This window comes from Apteryx mantelli, chromosome 15 (genome assembly GCF_036417845.1).
Source record: "Apteryx mantelli isolate bAptMan1 chromosome 15, bAptMan1.hap1, whole genome shotgun sequence".
NCBI lineage: Eukaryota > Metazoa > Chordata > Aves > Apterygiformes > Apterygidae > Apteryx > Apteryx mantelli.
In genome coordinates this window covers 4,020,669-4,041,360 of record NC_089992.1, presented here as the reverse complement: position 1 = coordinate 4,041,360, position 20,692 = coordinate 4,020,669, and the positions used below count along the sequence as shown (strand labels likewise).

Here is a 20,692-nt window from a genome sequence, read left to right as displayed (position 1 = left end):
CAAACCGGAGGGAAAAACCCAACTGTCTGGTCTTGAATTGAAAGAAGAGAACAAAACCAGACATTTTCACCCGGCCGGACCCAAGGAAATATCCTGGCGCTTCGGCTCTAAAACCCTGCAGCGCGCGAGGGGCTGGTGGCTGGGGCAAATCGGAAGCGATTCCTTCGCTTTGTGCCGGGTAGGATCCCGCTGAGGCTGGCACAGGATGTTCCCGCTTGTCCCAGGCTGCTATCCCGCTCCTTGGCCCGGCACATGCTGTTCCACCGGAGCGGGAGGCACCGGGAGCCCGGCCGGCTGTGCCAGGAGAGCCAGGAGGCAGCAGCCCAGGGGCAGAGGGATGCACAGATCGAAACAACAGCGATTTCAAAATAAAACCCCGACAGCCAAGAGAAAACACGGCGTGTCCTGGCCCAGCCTATCAGTCATGCCAATTAAAAAAAAAAAAGTTGGCGCGGCCGTGAGGAGCGTTGCGCGGTATTTCCTGAAAGGGGTGTGGGGAGCATCCTTGGAAAGTCTCCCTTGCAAAATACTCTGGCTGTTTCCCGAAAAATAAAGCTTGCTATGACCCACCTGTCCCCAAAAAGCAGCTGTTTAGGGATGTAAAATACCCCCTGTTTGGGCCAACCCGGGGAGAACGGATGTCGCCGGCTGAATCCGTGCTGACGGCGAAGCAACCGGCAGCCGGTGCAGCCCCGGGGGTTGTGTATCGACCTGCAGCTCTTCGACTGCTGCAAAACGCTTCGGAAAAAAATCCCCGTGTCCATCCGTGGCAGCTCCGGAGCAACACAATAAATGTGATAACGAGTATCTGCGTTCCCGAAGCGGCGCCCGGGCTGCTCGCGGGGCTGCAGCGCGGCCGCGGCGAAGCAGCTCCACCTGGGCGCCGGGCCGCTCTCACCGCCGGGCCCCGGGCGGGTTTCTCGCCTTCCCTAAGAAACGCAGCTCAGCCAGCGATAAAAACTGCTCCCGGGTGGAAAAGGCCCCCGGACGGGCTCTGAATTAGCTTAACTACAGGCGGAGCCCCGCGCCCATGCGGATTAGTCACCCGGAAACGCGCATCGAGCTCCGATAGGAAAGAGCGGCGGCCCCGGAGGAGACGGCGGGAGAGGCGCCAGCCCGGCCTCGCTCCCCGAGCCGCTTATTAAGCCTCGTCAAGCGTAATGATGCTTCTGATCGGAACGAGATGTCCGACGGAAATCTCGACATCGAGCGGCAAATTAATGTTTTTAGAGCGGGGGAAAAAAATTAACAAAAGAGAAGTCGAACGCTGGCCGGGCTCCGCGTGCTGCGCAGGACGCGGCGCGGGGCTGCCGCTCCTTGAAGGCTTTGCCCAGTTACTGCCCAGTTACGCAGAAATCGAGCTGTTCTTAAGCGATATCCGAGTAACCGGCTGCTGCAGAACAGCCTCGTTTGCCGCCGGGCGGAAGGAAACGACCCCGCCGACAGCCCCACCGCGCCGACCCTCCCCACAAAAACGCCTTTTTTCCGACACTGCAACTCTTCCGGGGGGAACGAACCCAAAACGTGGCTCCCGTTGCCCACGCGTCCGCCCGGCGCTCGTGGGCTTCCCGTGGGTGAAGCTTTTGGCTTTACGGCTCCGTTCAAAGCAGGCGCTTCCGGAGTCCTCAACCAGGACGCGCTTCCCCAGAGCAGGAGCTGGCCGCCGCGGGCAAATAACGCAAATAAAACCCTGGGGAAGAGGCTGTAATCCTGTCTGGAAATCCTCGCTGGAAAGCGGCCCCCTCGCCCCGCGCGGCCCGGCCGCCGTCCCTCCCCGAGCTCCTCGCCCGGCAGCGGCGCTCACGTGCGACGGAGGCGGAGGAGCACAGACGTCCCCGTCCCACCCCGGCCAGCTCCTGCGCCGGCGGCTCCCGGGCGCTGGGCTCCCGTCGCAGCTCTGCACTCCACGGCAGGCAGAACCAAAGCAACCGCTGGCCGTGGCAGAACAGACGGAAAACACAGGCGGAAACACCTCCACGGCAGGGTGCAAACCCCCCGCGGCCGGTCCGTGCCGTTGGGGTCCTGAACCCCACCACCGCCGAGGTGCAGCAGGCATGGAGAAGCTACAGAGAGGGACAAGAAGGAGCCAAGTTCGGAGGTGTTTCCGCACGAGGAACGACCCCCTGGAAGGAGCCTCCACGGGCTGGACTAGGCGACCTGCAGAGGCACCTTCCAGCGTGATCCAGCCGCGAAAGGAGATGGTTGAGGAGGATGTGGCAAGTCCCTGCAACGGCGAGGGACGGCGTGGGCGAGCGGAGGACGATCGCTCGCCGTCTCCTCCGACGGCAGACGCGGGTGCCGCCGGCCGGCGCGCGAGGCGCGGGCTCCAGGCAGCCAGGAGGAGGCAGCGAGCCAGCCTGCGCGACCCTGCGCCGCCGCGGGGCTGCTGCGGAAGCGAAGTCCCCCGTGGCTTCGGCGAGCGACGGGAGAAATCAGTGGCAGGAAAACCGGGAGGTGCCACCTCTGGCTCCGGGAGTCCCCGAGCTGCGGAGGCTGGGGGGGTGGCAGGAGAGGACCCAGCCTGCGGAGGTATCTCCCAAGGTTCGTGCCGGCCCCACGCTCTGCCCCAAATGTCCACAGCGGGGACGTTAGCGGGGACGCGCCGGGGGGCAGCGAAGCAGGGGGAAAACCAGGAGAAGCTGCTCTGGCCGCGCGCTCGCCCCGGCGGGTCCCGGGGGGCAGGAAAGCGGCCGCGTGGGCTCCGGAGCGCCGGAGAGCCCCGGGAGGCAGCCGGTGCGCGCGGCCGGCACTAGGTGGGGATGGCAGCACGCCGATGCGGCCCGGCCGCCCACGGAGCCTAAATCCCGCGGCGAGAGGAGGAGCGAGGGCCGCCGGCGGGGACGAAGGCCGGGGCGCCGGTTTCCCGCCCCGTCGCCCTCCGCGGCTCGCTCCGGGCAGCGAGCGGGGCAGGATGACGGGAGCCAGGAGCTGCTTCCTGCTGGGGCAACCGGAGCCGCGGGCAGCTGCAGCGCCGCGGGCAGCAGAGGACCGATGCGCTGAGCTGCGAGGGGCTGAAGGAGAAGCGCGCGGGAGGGAAGGCGCGCGGGATGCAGCCCGCAGCATCCGTTTGCTGCGACAACGCTCTTGCGAAGGTGCCGTTGCCGGAAAGTCCCATCCCTGCACCCAGCCCCGGCTCCCCGGGGACCTCCGGGCCCGCGGTGCCGCCCGGGAGAAATGCAAGTTGTCTGGCTTCGATCCTGCTTCCCCAGGGGGAGGCAAACAGAGCCGAAGAGCTTCGTTGCGGGTGTCAAGGGCGGTGGATGCTTTGCAAACCCCAGGCGCCGCCAGATTTCCCTGCGCATCAATCAGAACGCGACCACTAACGAAGCTGGTCCGGCACGCCGGGGGGGGGACGCGCGTCTGAGCTGCTCCTGGAAACAACGCAGCGAGGGAAAATGCTCCTTAATAGCCAGAGAGCCCGGTACGGGCGGCAAAATGGCATTTGCAAATGTCACTTGACTTAACGAGCCAAGCCCGTATCGCCCGAGGACGGTAAATGCACATACATCACCCGAAAGCGGGGAAAAACCCAACAGCCCGATCGCTCGCGGAGCAGAAACTAATGGGCAAAGCCGGCAGCCCACAGCAAGCGCGCGGGAACATCCAAGCCTTCCCGCGGCAAGCGGCCGGAGCGGCGCCCCGCCGCCGAAGCAGAGCACGCGGGAAGGCTCCCCGCGCCCGCGGCTGGGAACGCGTGGGAACGCGTGGGAACGCTCCCCACGGCTCGCCCCCGGGAGCCCCCGGCTGCCTGCGCGAGGACGCGAGCGGAAGGAAAACCCTCGTGGCAGGGACGGGGTTTTGTTTCGCGCCCGGCAGCCGTTGGCGGGAGTCACGTGCAACACCTTTAAAACGCACCTGCGGGTACGGCGGGCTAACGAGATAAGCCCTGCCCGCGGAAGAGTTGATTTTCCAGCACTTGTTGCAAATCCCTCCTTAATCCGCTTCATCCCAGCCTGCTTCTCAAGCGGCTACCAAAGCCGGAGCAATCCCCGCCTGCGTGAAAGCCCAACGCGCGCTTGCCGCCGTAGCAGCACCGCTGGGGAGCCCGTGCTCCGCCGCACCTCCAGGAAAGGCTCTCATCACCCCCCGGCCTCAGCTTGCCCATCTGTAAAATGGGTTCTCAGAGCTCTGCCTTGGACGGCGGCCGTGCGCCGGCACGGCAGTGATTGCCGCCGGCTTGTCGGACACGAGGCGTTTTCCGATGAAAAAGGAAAAGATACTTGCAAGTATCTAAACGCTCGTTGGGGTGGAGCCGCAATGAAGCGCCGCAGAAAGGCCCCGCCGGTGTTCCGGAGCTTTTTGGGGGAAGGTGGCGTTTAACTTTTCAGATGGAAACGACAGGGGCGATTTTAAAGCTTTAGAAAGGGGTGAGTTAATCTGCAAACGCAAACTTTGCGTTTCTCACCAAACCAACCAGTCTGGGCTGCTCTAAAAAAGGGAGAACTCGGGGGACTTTGTTCCCATTGGCCCAGTTTGATCCGAATCGAAAGCGGTTTTCCAGCTAGGTGCGTGCGCCGAAGGCTCCTCCGCGGAGCCGGCACGCCGCGCAACCTCCCCGTGCCATCTAAAATTAACGGCCCGAAACCACGGGCTGGATGCCGACGCGCGGCTCGCAGGCAGCCCCAGAGCGAGGCCCGACCTCGACCGCAGCCGCCGGCATTTTCGAACTGCAGCGCCGTCGCTTCCTCTGCTATTTTGGAGCTAGCGCTGAAGCCGAGGCGGGAGGGCGGCGGGCGGCCGCGGGCGGCAAAGCGCTGCTGGAGCCGGAGGGACTTTTCTCACGCTTTTCCCTTGATGCTCAATATTGCAGAAACCATGTTCGGGCCGTGCCAGCTTTCAGGTGCTCCGTACGTGGCTGGAGGAAGCCGACGGGACCTCGCTAGCGCTGCTGCTGTCGCTCCCTCGCGGAGCTGCATCAACCCGTTCCCTGCTGCCCGCCAGGAGCTGGCGGCTCCATGGCCCAGCCGAGCTCCACCGCAACGGCTGCTGGAGCTGCCAAGGCTCCGCTCCGTGGAGCGGGCGCCCCTTCCCCTTCCCCTTCCCCTTCCCCTTCCCCTTCCCCTTCCCCATCCCCTTCCCCTTCCCCTTCCCCATCTCCTTCCCCTTCCCCTTCCTCTTCCCCTTCCCCTTCCCCATCTCCTTCCCCTTCCCCTTCCCCATCTCCTTCCCCTTCCCCTTCCTCTTCCCCTTCCCCTTCCCCTTCTCCATCCCCTTCCCCATCTCCTTCCCCTTCCCCTTCCCCTTCCCCTTCCCCTTCTCCATCCCCTTCCCCTTCCCCTCCCCCTTCCCGCGGCCCGGCCTCGCGCTTCCTCTCCCCGCCGCGCTTGCGGAGAAGCCGGGTGGTGCCGGCGGAGCATCGGGGCCCTTCTTCTTCCAACTCGCAGGCTAAATTTATTCCTGTCCAGTTTTAGCCTCATTTATTCCGGTGCCAACATTGTCTTTCGGCTGGAATAGCTCGTCTCCCTTCCCGGCGCTCCCCCTTCCATGTATTAATAGCGAGCGGGCGGCTCCTCCGCCGGCCTTCTTGGTGCAAACCCAAGCAGCGCACGCTTGCAGAGGGGATTTTTTGTTTTGGACCGAAAATCTCAGCAAATAGAGCACCGCCAGGCGACCCCACGCGGCAGCACGTGCAGCCCGCGCCGAGCGGCGCCCGTCCCCACGCGGCGGCTCCGACCGCGTCCCGGGCCGGGCCGGGTGACCCCCCGGGCTCGCAGCTCCGGCCCGCCGCCGCGCAGGGGGAGAGCTGTTCTCCTCCTTTGCAAACCGTTTCCACTCGGCCCCCGCAGAGGTTTTGACCTCTTCCATCACCCACCGGCCCCCTTTGGAGCAGGATGATATTTTTTAAGCGTGCAGCCAGTTTGCAAGGAGCAAGGAAGCGCTAGGAAGCATCAGGCAGGAGAACGAACCCCGACGTCGATTTGCACATAAATATTGATGCAACCCGGTCTGCTGCTGCCCTGCGCTCGCCGCGCGCGTCCGAGCGATGGGCGACCTCGCTGCACGCAGTCCTGGCGGTCAGCTCGCACCGAGTGCTCCCAGCACGGGAATTACCCGCGGGGCGCCGCGGGAACTGGCCCCTGAAATCACGCCACGGCTGCGGGGAAGTGTTGGGGGGCCCCACGCACAGGGTGAGCATCAGCAGACACGGCCCGGCCGCCAGGGCGAAGTGAGGGGCGCCGGGAGCGGAGGTGGGATGCGGTTTCGCCGGGGCGGGGAGCCGGAGCCGGGGCCGAGCTCCGGAAGCGCTGGCCGGCTCGTGCTAGCAGGCGCAGCCTGTTTATATCCCCGCTTCCTGCCAAAGCGGCGGGACGGGGCGGGTATTTTGGGCATTTTTATTTTTTGTCGCAAGGGTTTCGGCAGCTGGTCGCCCCGGCCCGGCACGCCACCGCCGCCGCTTCCTCCTCCTCCTCCTCCTCCTCCTCCTCCTCCTCCCTGCTGATGAGCAGGTGACGCCGCAATTACGGCAACGAGCCTTCGCACCTCCGCCGCCGCTCGCAGCGCTTTACGAAGCTGGCGCTAACGAACTCGGCCGCGCGGCGCCCTGGGGCAGTGGTGCTATCAGTGGGTAACACGGGGGGGCAAAGCGCAGGGTCCCCAGGAACAGGATCCCGCTCCGGAGGCAGGCGGGGAGAAGGCTCTTTGTCGCTGGCAGCAGGGAAACGAGGGCAGGGCAACGTGCCGGCCACCCCGGCGCTCCCTGCTGCTGGCGGGACAGCTTTGCCCACGGGCCACCGGCATTTGGGAAGTGCCTTGGGAGCGGCCGTCGCCCCGTTCCCACCCTCCCGGGCGCCTCCGCTCGCCGGGGGCTGCCGCTTCCCAGGTTCCCAGCCGCGACAACCCGGCCGTGCGCGCACGACCTCGCGTGCACGCTGACCGTGCCAAAAACGTCCGCAACGTCGTCACGGATGGAAGTTTTCCGGGAGAGGCGGAACCGCAGCCCGTCTGCAAAGTCCGAGGTTGCCCTCACCCGCCGAGCCCTGCCCGTGAAACAGAAAACGCTGAACCTCACCGCGGCCGCTGGCCAAAACACGGATTTGTTCAAAAATTCGTTTTCTGGCGGCTGATGATTTTGGATGATTCGGAAAATGAAGAGAAGGCAATGACTCCGTGTTTTTAAACCCGCCTGATGTTACGCAGTGAAGTCCTGACCCGGCCTTCACGGCAGCTCCAAGTTATAGCGGCAATGCCGAATTTTCCGGTCAAGCCTTTCCAAGGTGCCGAATTTTCCAGTCAAGTCTTTCCAAGGCGCCTGGTGTGAGGGAGAGATGAGCAACGCGAGACGCTTGAACGCTCGCAACCAGCCGGCTGCGCTCCAGGCTTCCCCATGCCGAGGCCTGCACCTCGATCCCTGCTTCCCTCGCGCACTGCCGCTATCGGCAGCGGGAGAAGGAGCTGGGAGGCCACGGAAGGTGTTTGCACGGCAAAGGTGTCACCTCGGAGAGCCTCTGCCAACCCCGGCCCTTTGCCGACGGGAAGATGCCGCCAGCGCGTTTTTTCTAATTACCGCTAATAACTATCTGTGTGTCGTTATCCTCAGGAGCTGCTGGATCCGATCTGGCTGTTCTGGCGCCCCGGGAGGAGCAGGACAAGCCAAGGGCTCATGCCCGGGGCCGGCAGGCAGTGGCTGTGCTTGCGGCGGAGCAGAGCCGCGTGGCACCGACCAGCCTGCAAACACCGTCGCCAGCAACCTGTCGAGAACTTCATCATCCGAGGGCGAGTCCTGGAGCGCGCTGGCCCCGCTCCTACCCCGGCCGATCCGCAGGCGCTTTCCATCCCCTCCGTCCCCGTTGGCTCGTGGAGGCTTCGTGGTTTGGGTACGGACGCACCCGGGCAGGCTGCTCTCCAGCTCAGCTCCCACCACGGAGCGCCCTTCCCCGGGCAGCCACCGGCCCCACTGGAGAGGGGAGACCAAGGTCTGCAGAGATCTCATGAGCTTTCTACCAGCCTGTAACGCCGCCACCGAGAAGGCCGGGTGCGCTGGTGCCTGCTGCAGCTGCGGCCAGTCTGCTGCTTCCGCTCGGAGCGGTGGCAGCACCCACGCAGACAGGATTCAGCCTGGAGGTAGCTGGTGTCGATACTTTTCTTCTCGTTGCCTTCTCACCCGTCTTCTCTCTTCTGCTGAGAACAACGGAGGCAAGGTTTGCAGAGGGAGGTAATATCTTTTTTTAGCCTGCCTGGAATAATCAGGAGGAGAGCAGGCACGCCGTTGGGCGCACGAGCCCTTCCGCGGGCCTGAAATAGCAGCACGAGTCTGCGAGGCTCAGGACCACGAGGACAACAGCTCGAGCAGCACGACGAGCTGCATTAACCAGTTCTGCCCCCAGCGCCCCTTTCCCAGCCGCTTTTCTTGGGCTAAGAGAAGACATCGCCCCTCTGCTGAGACCCGGTGTCCCGAGACCGTCGTCGCTGCGAGCCACGCGGCCACGGGGACCCCTGTCCCCAGCCCCCCGGAAAGCGGCCCGTGGCTCTGCTGCGCGCGGGTGTCACGATGGCCAGAGCGCCAAGGTGGTGCCTGCGAGGGATCCCCCCACCGCTCTGCGCCCCGCGCCCCGTCCCGCTGCCCTGGGGACCCTGCCTGACCCCTGGGACCCTGCCTGACCTCAGGGATACTGTCCTAACCCAGGGACCCTTCCTGACCCCCGGGGACTCTGTCCCACCCCCAGGGACCCTGGCTGACCTCAGGGACCCTGGCCCACCCCCAGGGACACTGTCTGACCCAGGGGACCCTGTCCGACACCCGGAGACCCTGTCTGATGCCAGAGACCCTGTCTGACCCCAGGGACCCTGTGCCATCCTGGGGGGCTTGTCCCATCCTGAGGGACATTGTCCTACCCCAAGGGCACTGTCCCACCCAGCACCCCTGTCTGAGCCCCGGGGACACTGTGCCACTCCGGAAGCCCCGTCCCACCCTGGGGCCCCTGTCCCACACCAGGGTCCTTGTCCCACCGCGGGGTCCCCAGCCCAGCCCAGGGTCCTTGCCCCACCGCGGGGTCCCCGCCGCACCCCGGGGGCGCTGCCCCCTTCCCGTGCCCCAGCCCCAGTCCCGGCGCTGCGGGCGGCGGGGCGCGGCCGGCGCGCAGAGGGGCGGCGGGGCCGGGCCGGGGCCGGGGCCGGGGCCGGGGCCGGGGCCGGGGCCGGGGCCGGGCCAGGCGGGGGCCGGGCCAGGGCGGGCGGCGGGGCCGGGGCCGGGGCCGGAGGAGGGGGCATCCCCGCCTCCTCGGAGCCGCGCCGCGCTCGCAGCGCCGGAGCTGCCGGAAACCCGGCGCTGCTGCTCCCGCGAAGTTGTTGGTGCGGAGGCGAGAGCCGCGGGGCCCGGCCCGGCTCGGCTCGGCTCGGCTCGGCTCGGCTCGGTTCGGCCCGGCCCAGCTCGGCTCGTCTCGGCTCGCCATGCCCGGCCGCCCGGAGCCGCGCCGGCGGCGGCGGAGCCCCTGAGCGGCGGCGGGGAGCGCCCGGCGGGGGCCGGCCCGGCCCGCCATGGAGCAAGTGAGTCCGCCGGGACGGGACGGGACGGGACGGGACGGGTCGGGTCGGGTCGGGACGGGACGGGACGGGACGGGACGGGACGGGACGGGAGCCCGGGGCGGGCTGAGGCTGAGGGCCGGCGGGCACGACCCGCCCCAGGCCACGGCCGCCGCCCTCCGCCGGTGCCGGTGCCGGGCCGGGCTGCTGCGGGCGGCTCGGAGCGAGCATCCCGCGGGGGTTTAAACTCGCTACCGGGCCGGGCGGGGCCGCCGGGCGCATCGCGGCGCTTCCCCCGCTCCCGGCGGCGCCGCGGGGCCGCTCTGCGGCTGCGGCTCGTCCGGGCGGCGGCACCGAGCTTGGCGGAGTCGCTGCCCCCCGCCCGGGGCCGGGCTTTGCCCTGCGAGAGCGGCGGCCGCGCTTCCCCTCGCCGGGAAGGTTTCCGCGCACGGGCGAGCGCGCCCCGATAGTGCATCGCTCTGCGGCCCGGTGGAAATGCCACAAATTTGGTAGCAAGTTGAACAGGCCCTTTTCTTCTCCGGTCATCTGGCCACGTAACGATTTCTTCTTCCTCTCCTCCGCTGAGGTTTGGCTGCTCGTGCCCAACGCAAGCTCCGAGATGGCAGAGCGCCTGCGGACTTCGGGCTCGGGCAACGCGTCCGGCGGCTGCGGCTTGCCTCTCCCCCCCTCCCCTTCCTTCAGCTCCCAAAACTGTGCGGCGAGAATGAGGGCTTTTGTCAAACAGGCAATGACAGTCGGGAGGCTGCAAGGCAGCCCAAGTTGGTAGCGACTGAAAGTTGTTATTATCCGCCGGCATCCATGAAATTAATCCACATCACAGAAACGGCTTCCAGCTGGCGTCCTCCCTCTCGGCCCCAGGGGCTTGGAGCCGGCCCGCAGCGCAGCCCCCCGGGCCTGCCGAGCGCCCCGCTGCGTCCCGGGCACCGCGGCTCGCCGAGCCGCTCGCTCTCCGTTAACGAGAAATTAATCCGCCGGTGACCGCTCTCAAGAGGGGCAGCAGATGCGGTTTCGCGAGCTTCACGTGGATCTGCGCGTTTCGTGGCCGGTGAAATGCTTTGCCGCTGCAGGGCAGAGAGCAGTGGAAGTGATAACGCACAGGCTTGAAATAGCGTATGGAGAAAGGCAGAGAAAGAGCAGAGGTCTGGAAAGGCCGGTTGCCCCCTAGGACACTTGCTATCGATGGTTATGTGCTAAACTAGTTCCACTAGTCACTTGTTTTAAATGAAGTTACTGTAACTGCATTCGACACTTCAGTGCAGTACATGTAACTTGTAAAAACACCACTGTGTTTCAGCTGGGTTTTTGTGTGTGTGTGTGTGTGTTTTTTATTAGAAGACATGAAAAGTATGTGGTTTTGTGGGCCCTTAAAATACAGCAAAAGGAGGACAAGGGACAGTAGAAGTAACGGCCCTAACTGTTAAATAAAAATAAATCACATACCCTCTCATTTTACATCCCCGCTGCACTTAAAATGTAAATGTAAACCAGGCTGTAAGAGTGAAACTCGTGTTTCACTTCTAATGTCACCATGATTAAATTGCAGAACTGACTTGCATGGATTGTTTTGGAGACGGACGCCTCTGGCTTCAGCCAATGACAGAATAACTCAGTTCTTCCCTCATTTACGCTGGCTCACCTGGCTGATGACAGTGGCTTTATTCTCATGGATTTACACCAGTGTCAGGAGCAAGTCGAGCCAAGAACATCCTCGAAAGGGTATCTGAGTGCATCTCGCCTCCAGCAGAAGGAATACCTACCTAAAGCCCAATTAACAACAGCAAATCATCTCTTTGTGCCATGCTGCAATTTTAGTCATGGAATCGGAGGCTGCGAGCACAGAGCGGACACCAGGCCCTGGTCTCCCGGTGCCCTTCGCTGGCAAACCTCCCTTGCTAATATACTGTATTGCCATCGCGGGGGTGGCACGAGCAGGCCATAAAGATAATCCACAAAAATGTCAGACACATTTTCTAAGGCTCTTCTTGCTTTTTGCAGGAACAAACATTCATGTTGCGTCACAATTTTTTTTTTTTAATGCCTTTAACCTGTGGGCCAGGGATTAGAGCAGCTGTGCCCACGTCTCGCGGTGGCCTCTGCGCGTGCCCCATGGAAGCGGCTAATCCACAAGCCCGGCTCGGGCCCTTCGACAGTCCCCTGGCACCCGGCGAGCGCAGCACTGAGCCTTGTAAATTCATCCTGTAGCGGCGGACTCCAGGCTCAGGCGACTCCTGCGCAGTGCGGGGGGCAGAGCGCCTTGCTCAGGGCTGCTCTCATCTGCTGAGACCAGCAGTCTCCATCTCATCTTCCCTTCCCTCGCCCGGGAGGCTGCAAAGAGCTCGCGGTGAGGCAGGCAACGGCAGGGCTGGGCGGAAAGGCCCGCGGTGGCCGTGCGTGAGTGTCCCCGTCCCCGCAGACACCCTGCACGAACGTAGCAGCACCATCAGCGCGGCGGCAGGTTTTACATCCTTTTCCTGCCGATATTTGGCCTGGGGAGTCTCTCTCGAAGGGGGGGAGCTGTGTGCTTCGGCTGCCCAGGGCCGCTCGGCGGGGGAAGACGGGGCCTTGCGATTCCCGCTCAGCCCCTCTGCGGATGCTCCCGCAAAGCCCCGGGATGGCAGCACGGGCGGGCTGGGAGGGGGAACCAGGCAGTTTCCTCCTGCCTGCTGGCTCCCAGCACCAGCCGAGACCGTTTCACCCGGAGCAGGAAGTCCTGCGATGTTTCGGAGAAGAGCTGCTGCCTCCGAGCCCGAAACATTCGAGCGAGCGGGCGAAGGCAGCGGGAGCCTCACACGAGCCCGGGCTGTCCGACGAGCCCTGGTGTCGCTTTGCAGCTCTGCCTCTCCCAGCAGCAGTGCAGGCGCAAGAATAACTCCAACAAAAACGGTTGATAGGGCAGGTCGGTTCTGAAGAAGTGAACTGCTGCATCTTTGCAGTGAGTACTTGTATTTTAAAACCACAGCAGATGAGGTAGTTTTCACTCTGCGGGGCAAAGTAACAGGTCACAGATAGACATTTGCTGTGTGTTTTCTGATAGCCTTTCTGCCATCTGCTAGGTGAGGAAAAAGAACAGTAAAAATACATCTGCAAAGCGAAAAAAAAACCAAAACCAAACCCCTAAGCAGTAAAAGCACTGGGGAGTACCAGAGGGCTTGGCAGCTGTTGGTCTAGAGTCACTGTACTAAACCCTTCGTACAGCTACAGCCATGCAAAACTGCTCAGAGTGAGATTAAAGTCAGTGCCCAGTTATCTAAAAATGACATCAAAAGGGCCCTCAATCAGGAAATCAACAGGTCTATATTTGTGCAGCAATTGATGTTTGCTGAAGTAGCAGATCACAACTGAATTCAACTTCCTGGCAACCTAAAAAGTTGAGCTTAAAAAAAGTACAGTAGCCCTCATTTCCCGGAAAACTTTTTCATGTTTTGTCATCCTGTATTGTGGCCTTTTCAAACCCAACTCAGTGCAACCGAAGCAACTTCTACAAAGCACGCCAAGCAGATTTCCCTGTGACTTACGCGAGGTAACACGCAATTGCCTGCATTTCTTCTTCTCAGTCTGCACCTGGTCCTACCTGCAAAAGTCAAGCCTTTGAGAACCTTACGGGAGAGTGGAATAAGCGCCTGTACGCAGTGCATTTAATCTGTTTTCCTCTCTGGTGCAAATTCCCCCGTCAGAGTAACAGCTCACCCAAATGGCAGCTGCTGTCCAAGGGCGTGTTCGTTAGGAGGCTGGCGCACGAAAGCAAATGTGTTAGCAAGGCTTTCCCCTGCCAGAGAGCTGGTGCTGAGCTTCTGGCACTCGTCCGTTCACACTCGCTCCATCCCTGCTCCCTTCTGGCCATGGGAGTGTCCAGCGTCGACTCCTTTTGCTGCGCATTGGTTTTCCCTCCACTAAGAAACATGCCGTGAGCCACAGCCACTCCGGCTCGGGCTGTTTGTTTTTTTTCCTGCGAGGAAAGGTTGCATCCAGCAGCTAGCAAGGACCGTTTGGGGGTGGCCGGGTCCGGCCTTTGTCGCGCGTCCTCGCTTGGGGGTGACGCGCTGAGTTTCTGCAGCGGGGTTACTGCTATTGCAGACACACAGAAGCGCCGTGTCCCAAGGGGACGCGGAAGAAGCCAAGCCTGGGATAACGGTGCGGCTCCCTGCAAGGCGCTGGAGGATTTGGGGTCGGCCTCCTCTTAAGAGTCACAAGTTTGGCGAGGTGTTTTTGTGGGGGGGTTTGGCTGAGCTGGAGGCAGCGAGGGATTCCCCCCCGCGCGGTCCCGGGAGAGAGGCTTACGCGGGGCCGGCGCGCCGGCAGCGGGGCGCTCGGAGGGAGGCGATCAGGGGACCCCGCTTTGGCCAAGGCTTCTTCCAGTGCACCAGAGGGGAGGAAACCTTGCGTATTTAACTGAGCCTGCTGGTGAAGTCAGTCAGCTCACAGGGCTGCCGGCCCCGCCACCCCGTCTTGGGTTTCCTTTTTCCATTAGGAGAGACTATTGACACTGGATAGTTCTGATGATTTTTTAAAGCAGGAAAGTTATACTCTCCCGTTTTAATCAGGCCTGGAAAGCCAGCAGGCTCAAAATGCTGACCCTCGCACTGTACAGCTGCCCAGGGCAACGGGTTTGGGGCAAACCTGTGTTGGCTGTGAGAGTCTTGCAGTGCTTTGATAACCGAAGACAGGAGAAGAGCAAAGCAGTTGTGTGTGCGCGGACAGCGCAGGCTGCAGTGTTTGTGCACGGGCAGGGCAGGAGCGGCTGAGCTCTGGGTGCAAAGCGAGGCCTAGAGGAGCTTGCAGAAGTGACCATAGGCCAAAATATGACTCCAGTGGTAGCCAGATCCGTCCCCTTGGAGACTCAGGGTTTGTCAAAGACTTTGAGGAGCAAAGCTGAGAGGAGGGTGCTAGTCTTCCAGGAGCCCTTGAGTACCTTCACGGAGAGAGGAGCAGAGACCCACAGGGAGCAACGGAGCAGGGTGGACTTGCTGCCATCCTGAGTCCACTCGGGTCAGCCAGGGTCCGTGCCCATTCCCCAATCCTGTCCCAAAGGTTTGGCTCTGGAGAGGGACGCGGCTGAGTTTTCCTCTTCCTTGCGGAAGTTTTCCCTGGAAAATGGCAGTCTGGTCTCACGTTTTTCCCCTGGTGATCTGGTCAGCATGGGGAGGGACTGTGCATGGTGGGCGCTAACTTCTTCCCTGGGGAGGCTTCCTAAAGACCTTCACTAACTGGATGGAAAGTGCTTTTAACATAATTCCTTCTCCCTTCTGCTTTTCCTGGTCTCCTTGCAGGATACAAAGGAGGACGTCGCAGAGAAACCAAAATCTGCTCCAACCGCAGAGAAATTTGGCTGGATTAAGAAAAGCAGTGGGGGACTCTTGGGACTGTGGAAGGATCGTTACATCCAGCTACGCAAAACACAGCTAGTGGTCTACGAAGATGAGGTATGGTCACAGCTATCATGTCCTCGAAAAAGAAGCAGGATCAGGCCTTGGCAACACACATTCCTGGGTTTTTCACTCTTCCCTTCAGCCCATTCCTTTCAAGTGGGCTTCTCCAGATATCTCCAGGAAGGTTAAATGCTATGAAGAGGAGACAGCTGCTGCCTTTTAGAGTATATTATATATCATAAATATTTTAGCCAGTAAATATTTTGACAGTGCCATTGCCAAAAAAAACGGGGGCAGGACGTCCTGCGAGAAAGCAACAGAGTAAAACTTTGGGAGGAAGCAGGATATGTGCTATTAGTTTTTGGCGTTTAAAGGATAAAACTGCATTGTAACAGACTGACTGCCCACCTGCTGCCGGAGTGTCCGACAGACAACCTTGCAGCTGTTTGGCACCCCTCAAGTAGCTCGAACTGCTGCTAGCCAGACTTTTCAGGGTTTCATTTACCCATTGATGGGCGCGGGGTGGGGCTGTGAGTGCTTGCTGTCCTCCTTAAATGGGGACAGAGTTTGGATTTGGCTTGTCTCTTCCCCTCGCTTGAGCAAGCCAGTACTGAGCAAAGGACCCCTGGGAGCCTTGTCCTTGACTTCCCTGGATAAATTGCATGCCTTAAGTTCACAGCCTCATTTAGAGCTGTTTTCAATCAAATGAGAAATAGAGCCAAGCCAAATCTGTCTCGTGTCTTCAAGTAAGAAGAATGAAAAGCGCAGGGCCAGTCCTGCGTGGCTGCAGCGAGACTGTTTGCGACGGTGAGTACTTCTTGAGGCCGCCTCTCAGTCCCAGGGTCAAATGCGGCTTCTGCAAGAGCGGAGTCAGTCCCAGAGGCCCTTGAAGGAAGCAATTACAGTGCAAACCGCACAGGCTGCAACCAAGAGGGATTTGAGATAGGCGCAGGTATGCCTAAGCCCTGCTGGTACACGGTAGCTAGAAGGAACCTCTGGGCTGAAGGACGGGCGTGCGTTAGGAGAAGTGTCAGGATGAGGCAGCGCTTCTCACTGTACATCTGCACAGGGACCGTGGGCCTGTGTGGTGTTTAACGCAAGGGGATCTGGGTCATTCGTGGGTATCGGGATGATACAGAAACAAAATCATGTAAAGTTTCTATGCTATGTGTCAAGGGAACAAGAATGGGGAAATATTTCAGCAGTTGCATTGCTATGATGATTTCAGGAACAACAGGACTGACAAATGAGTTTGGTTCTCTTTTTTAAAAAAACATTTCATTGCCTAATATAGAAGATTTGTTATAAACAATGTAGGTTAAACAGTATTTCCTCCTCCCATACACTGAGCCCTCGCGCTCTCTCCAAATCCCAAACCTTTCCGGAGGAGTTAGTTCTTGGTTTTGAAATGTCATGAAGAGTGCAGGAATAATGAAATGACAAGTCAGAGTCAGGTGATTATGGTAGCTTGGAAGACAGGCAAAGTGGTGGGGGGTTTCCAGAGCAGAGAGATACAGCCTGCTCTTGCAAACTCTTGACTCTCTGCAGATTGCTTTCAAGTGCCCTGGACACTTGTGGACCACCTGAAGCTCCACAAGCTCACAGATTCAAATCTGTAAGCAGGACATAGGTTTTTTTAAGGGCATGCCTTTAAAAACAAGATATATGGAGGTTCTCATTACCACAAGGGGAAAGGTGGCTTTTAAAGTAATATTAATCTTCACAGACATTCAGAAGAAGGAAAAATCCCAATCACTTAAAGGGTTATTTTATTATCTCAACAAGGAAAATGGCATTTGTAACAACGAGGCATAATGTTTTCTCGTAGCCTGCGGATTGTGGTAACATCCTGTAATAAATTGCATCTGTAAGCTAGCATAGCTACAAGGTTCCATTATTGTAAATAAGGGATCATGTTAATATCTATAGGCTATTACACTGGCTTACAGTGAAGTCAAATATCTTAGGAAAGGAAATTGCTACAGAATTATCTGGTAGCACAATAGGATAGCATGTGATTGTGTAGACTTACTGCAGGAAAACTGAAGGAAATGGCAATTTTCTGTACTCAGGAGGGATCCCATTACCACAGAAGTGAAGCAGTTCATGTTTATTACTATATTTATCTTCGAGTAACATGTGAGTTAAGGCAGAGTTGCTGCCTGTTTCACAATTGGGAAACTAAGTCTTTGAGAGAAGTGACTTGCCCAATGTCAAAGGAGAGTCTGTGGTGCAGTCTGGCACAGTGGCTTTACTTCTGGACGTCAGACTGCCATTTCTATCACTGGACCTTCTTCTTCACATACCTCTATTGCTCTTTGTGACCATGGAGACAGGTGCAGCTCCCCGGACTGTCATCAGGCTGAAACATTTTTAGATGCCATTGTTCAGTGCTTGCTGAATTGGAGGTTAACAGCCCTAGAAGAAGAAAGGAGAGAAAGCACTGGGCAACAGAAATACGAGCATCCTTCTGCATGTACCCTAAGCCAGACCTAACGGGGTTAAATGGGTGGTCAGCCTCCATGTGCAAGGGCAGGTTTACAGGCTGAGTATTACAACTGGACTGAGCCCATCAAATTTCCAGGAACTGAGCTAGTGACTTGGACACGTTGTCCTTTTATCAGTCCCTCATGCAGATGAGCCCTTCATGAAGAGGTGTTAATATTGCCTTTAGAGATGTTTCGTGTGCAGGCACACTTGTCATGCTTGTTTATGCAACTGCACAAGGCTGGCTTGTTATCTGAAGTCTATAGTGTGAAATAAGAGGTGAGGAGGCCAGTGAAAGATGCAGGCAATAATGTAGGACTGTGTCCCTGCAAAGCTGTGCTTGAGCATAGCACAAATGCTGTATTTTAGCGTCATCAGTAGTAATCTCCTGGAATGTGCTTCTGCTCTGCTTAGGTGCAGGTTCCCCATATTGCATCTGTTAGTCAGGCTTTTGGTTTGTTTTAAAGTGTAGCTACCTCCTGAAGGCAAACTGCAAATGGCTATTGTATTACTTGGAACAGATGGTGGGTGAAAGTCCACGTGCCTTACTGTGCTTCAGGTTTCATCCAGCTGACGTGCTATGAAGTTAGGTGCATTTCTTGTTATTGGCTGTGGCTCCCTCTACAACACCTTACACCTGTACCCTCACGTAAATAAACTAAGACTCGGTTAAGCAAGGTGTCTGTATGGTGTAGATGTTACATACCCAAATGTCAGGAAAAGATGTACCTGTGCAGATACATACAGCTCCGTGGTGTTCAGATACCGAGGAAGCTATTCAGAAATCTGTGACAGGCATGTTGTGTGCAGACCCACACAGGACCAAACAGGCAGGTTATTTTATAACGGTCTTTTAGTGGAATGTGCATATTCTCGCCAGAATAAAAATTAAGCCTGCAGAACTACAGAGGACATCTGAAAAACAGGCAATCCTATGCAGAGAGGCTAAACAGATCGATATCCTCACTCCATGGATTAGAGAGCATCCGTCTTTTTGAATTGTGTGGTGTTGTTTTTCCTAAACAGTGCAGCTAGTGGTTAGGGATTTTTTAAATGTGTATCATTTGACAGAGAAAAAAAACTACTAGGCAAAGAGTCTACTAGAGACCCGGGGACCCACTCAGTATTCGGCTTCCTCAGTTGTGTAGTTAATATCTGCATTTCTCCACTGGTAAAGTGATAGCAATTTATGCCCAAGTGTAATTTATTAAAACACTTTGAGATCCTCAGATGGAGAAGGAAAGTATTATTTCAGGCAGTCTAGACACTTCGCAGTGAATGGAGGGTCAAAGCTATTAACGTGTATCAGTGAAGAGGTCTTTTCTTTTTGGAAATTTTACTTTCAGCTAAATAAAAATTTCTGTGGGTAGTGTTTCTCTTTTTACCAACTCTTCATCCAAGGAAGTGTAGGTTTGCGAAGAAGCCCTTGAAAAGCTGAAGTCTTGCTGCTGTTGTTTTCAACAAACAATGACAATTTCTTGTGGAAAAACTCCTTTTTCCCAACCTAATTGTTTTTATGATTCTTTGGTTAAGCACATGCATTAATGTATAAAGGTATTCAGTAATTTTCTTCAGAATGGCCAAACAAGTGAGACACTTAAAGACACATACTTGTTTAAGTGTCTGCCCCATGAATAGCTAATGAAATTGTTTTTCTGAATTAAATTGTGAGCGTAGGTTTTTCCATACCAGGATTTTAAGTGTCTTATTGATTATCCCTTACAGCAAGTAGAAAAGCAATTTAGAAAACAAGCCCTCAAATCTGTAGAAGAAAAGAGAGAGAAGGCCTGAAGGGAACTCCCCATTCCTTGGTCAGGTCTCCACAGAGCGACGGCAGGGCACAGGATGGTGAGCTGCACTCCGGTGGGACGCGAGCCCACTGAGCTGAGCTCAACCTTTGTGTCTTAGTGCAACCTAAAACGATTTGCTTTAACTTCCTCAGGATACTAGAGACCAAGTCGAGCAGGAGCTTGTCCAGAACACGTGCCTGAGCCCTGTTTGCAGGGGCAGGGCTCTGGAAGCGACCTGGATGCTGGCTGACGCTGAGCCTCCTCCGCGTGCCAGGAGGTCGGAGGGACCTGCAGGGCTGCGGCGGGGTCGGCCCCTTCGTTATCTCAGTCGTGCAGGACAGATATAAAGGATCTCTTTGTGACCCTGCCGGGCTCACAGAGAGGGGCTGGCCACTTGCCAAGGGTGAACCACAGACAGAAGCCCCATGCTGGCACTCCCTGAACTCTGAAGCTTTTACTTTGCCTCAGACATAGGTTTTTTTCTTCTTTGGCTGCTCCCTCCCCTGCCTTCCCCACAGAGGGTAACTTGAGAAGTTTCTGTCTCTGAGATGAAGGAGCCGTTGCTTGTGAAGACAGCCAGTGTCCCTGGGTGGCAGGGTCCTGCACGTCCCCATCCGTGCTGCCTTCAGTCCCCCTGGCCAGGACGTAATCCCCAAAGCCTCCCCAGGGAGGAGAGGGACAGCTGAAAGCCGAGACGATGTCATGGCTGTCTAAGCTGCCACGTCCTTCTTGTCCCCCAGCGCCGTCACAGCCCATGGCTGCTCTTAGGAAGGGGAGGACTGCTCGCATGGGATCAGAGGAAAGCTCCCCATCCAAGAGGCAGGAAGGATGGTGTGGACAAGGAGGGTGACACAGAGCCACTAGCTCTGCTGGGTGCAGAGCCCCTCTCCAAGTACGGGGAGTGTTGCAGGAGTGTTGTGCTGGTCTCCCGTCAGAGCGCTACCAAGCCACCTACATCCTGACCCCAGCAAACTTTCATGCTGGAGCTAGTAACACCGGCCGTGTGGCAACCTGGCGCCTTCAAAGGGCTCGGTAATGTCAGCAGGATTTTTTCTGCTAGATTTTACCCTCTTACTAATAAACATTTTTCCCAGTTCTCTGGTCACATTCACCTACTCAGTGTTAAACGAAATAAGCAGTAATGTCATTAAAATAATAAACCTAAATTGGATCCAGACATCCCTGAGTGCCTCAGAACTTGCTCTGCATCCCGGCATCAGCTCGGCCGGGCCCCTGACTCCAGATAGGAGGATTAAAAAAAACTGAACACAGCCTGAGCTCTGCACAGTGACTTAAATGTCAAGTGGTAAACGGAGGAAATTCCCCGCAGCCCACTTCCCTCTGAACTCTCCATTCCCTGCCTCCAGCCACGCAGTAACTTCCTGGCTACGACACATTTCCTCATCCTACACCCCTCCTCTGCTTCAGTAATTGCTAAATACAAATACGTACGGGTACGAGGTGCTGGCTTCGGAGTGGAGTCTGAGCTGGGGCTGGTCACAGCCAGAGGTTTTAATTTAGGATGGTAATAGGTTCATGAGACATGCTGATTATAGCACTTTACTGGCA

The 20,692-nt window shown here is 58.2% G+C and overlaps 1 protein-coding gene across 2 annotated transcripts in view; it reads left to right on the top strand.

Moving 5' to 3' along the window:
- The first annotated feature begins 9,399 nt into the window (after window positions 1–9,399).
- Window positions 9,400–20,692, top strand: part of PLEKHO2 (pleckstrin homology domain containing O2) — a 31,206-nt gene continuing 19,913 nt past the window's right edge. Inside the window, exons 1-2 of one of the 2 annotated variants that reach the window (XM_067305527.1) lie at window positions 9,400–9,483; window positions 14,748–14,900. In XM_067305527.1, the coding sequence (XP_067161628.1) occupies window positions 9,475–9,483; window positions 14,748–14,900 (162 nt within the window). In that variant the 5' untranslated portion in view covers window positions 9,400–9,474. Of the gene's footprint in view, window positions 9,484–14,747; window positions 15,071–20,692 lie in introns of those variants that run through there. The other variant, XM_067305526.1, reaches the window with a different exon arrangement.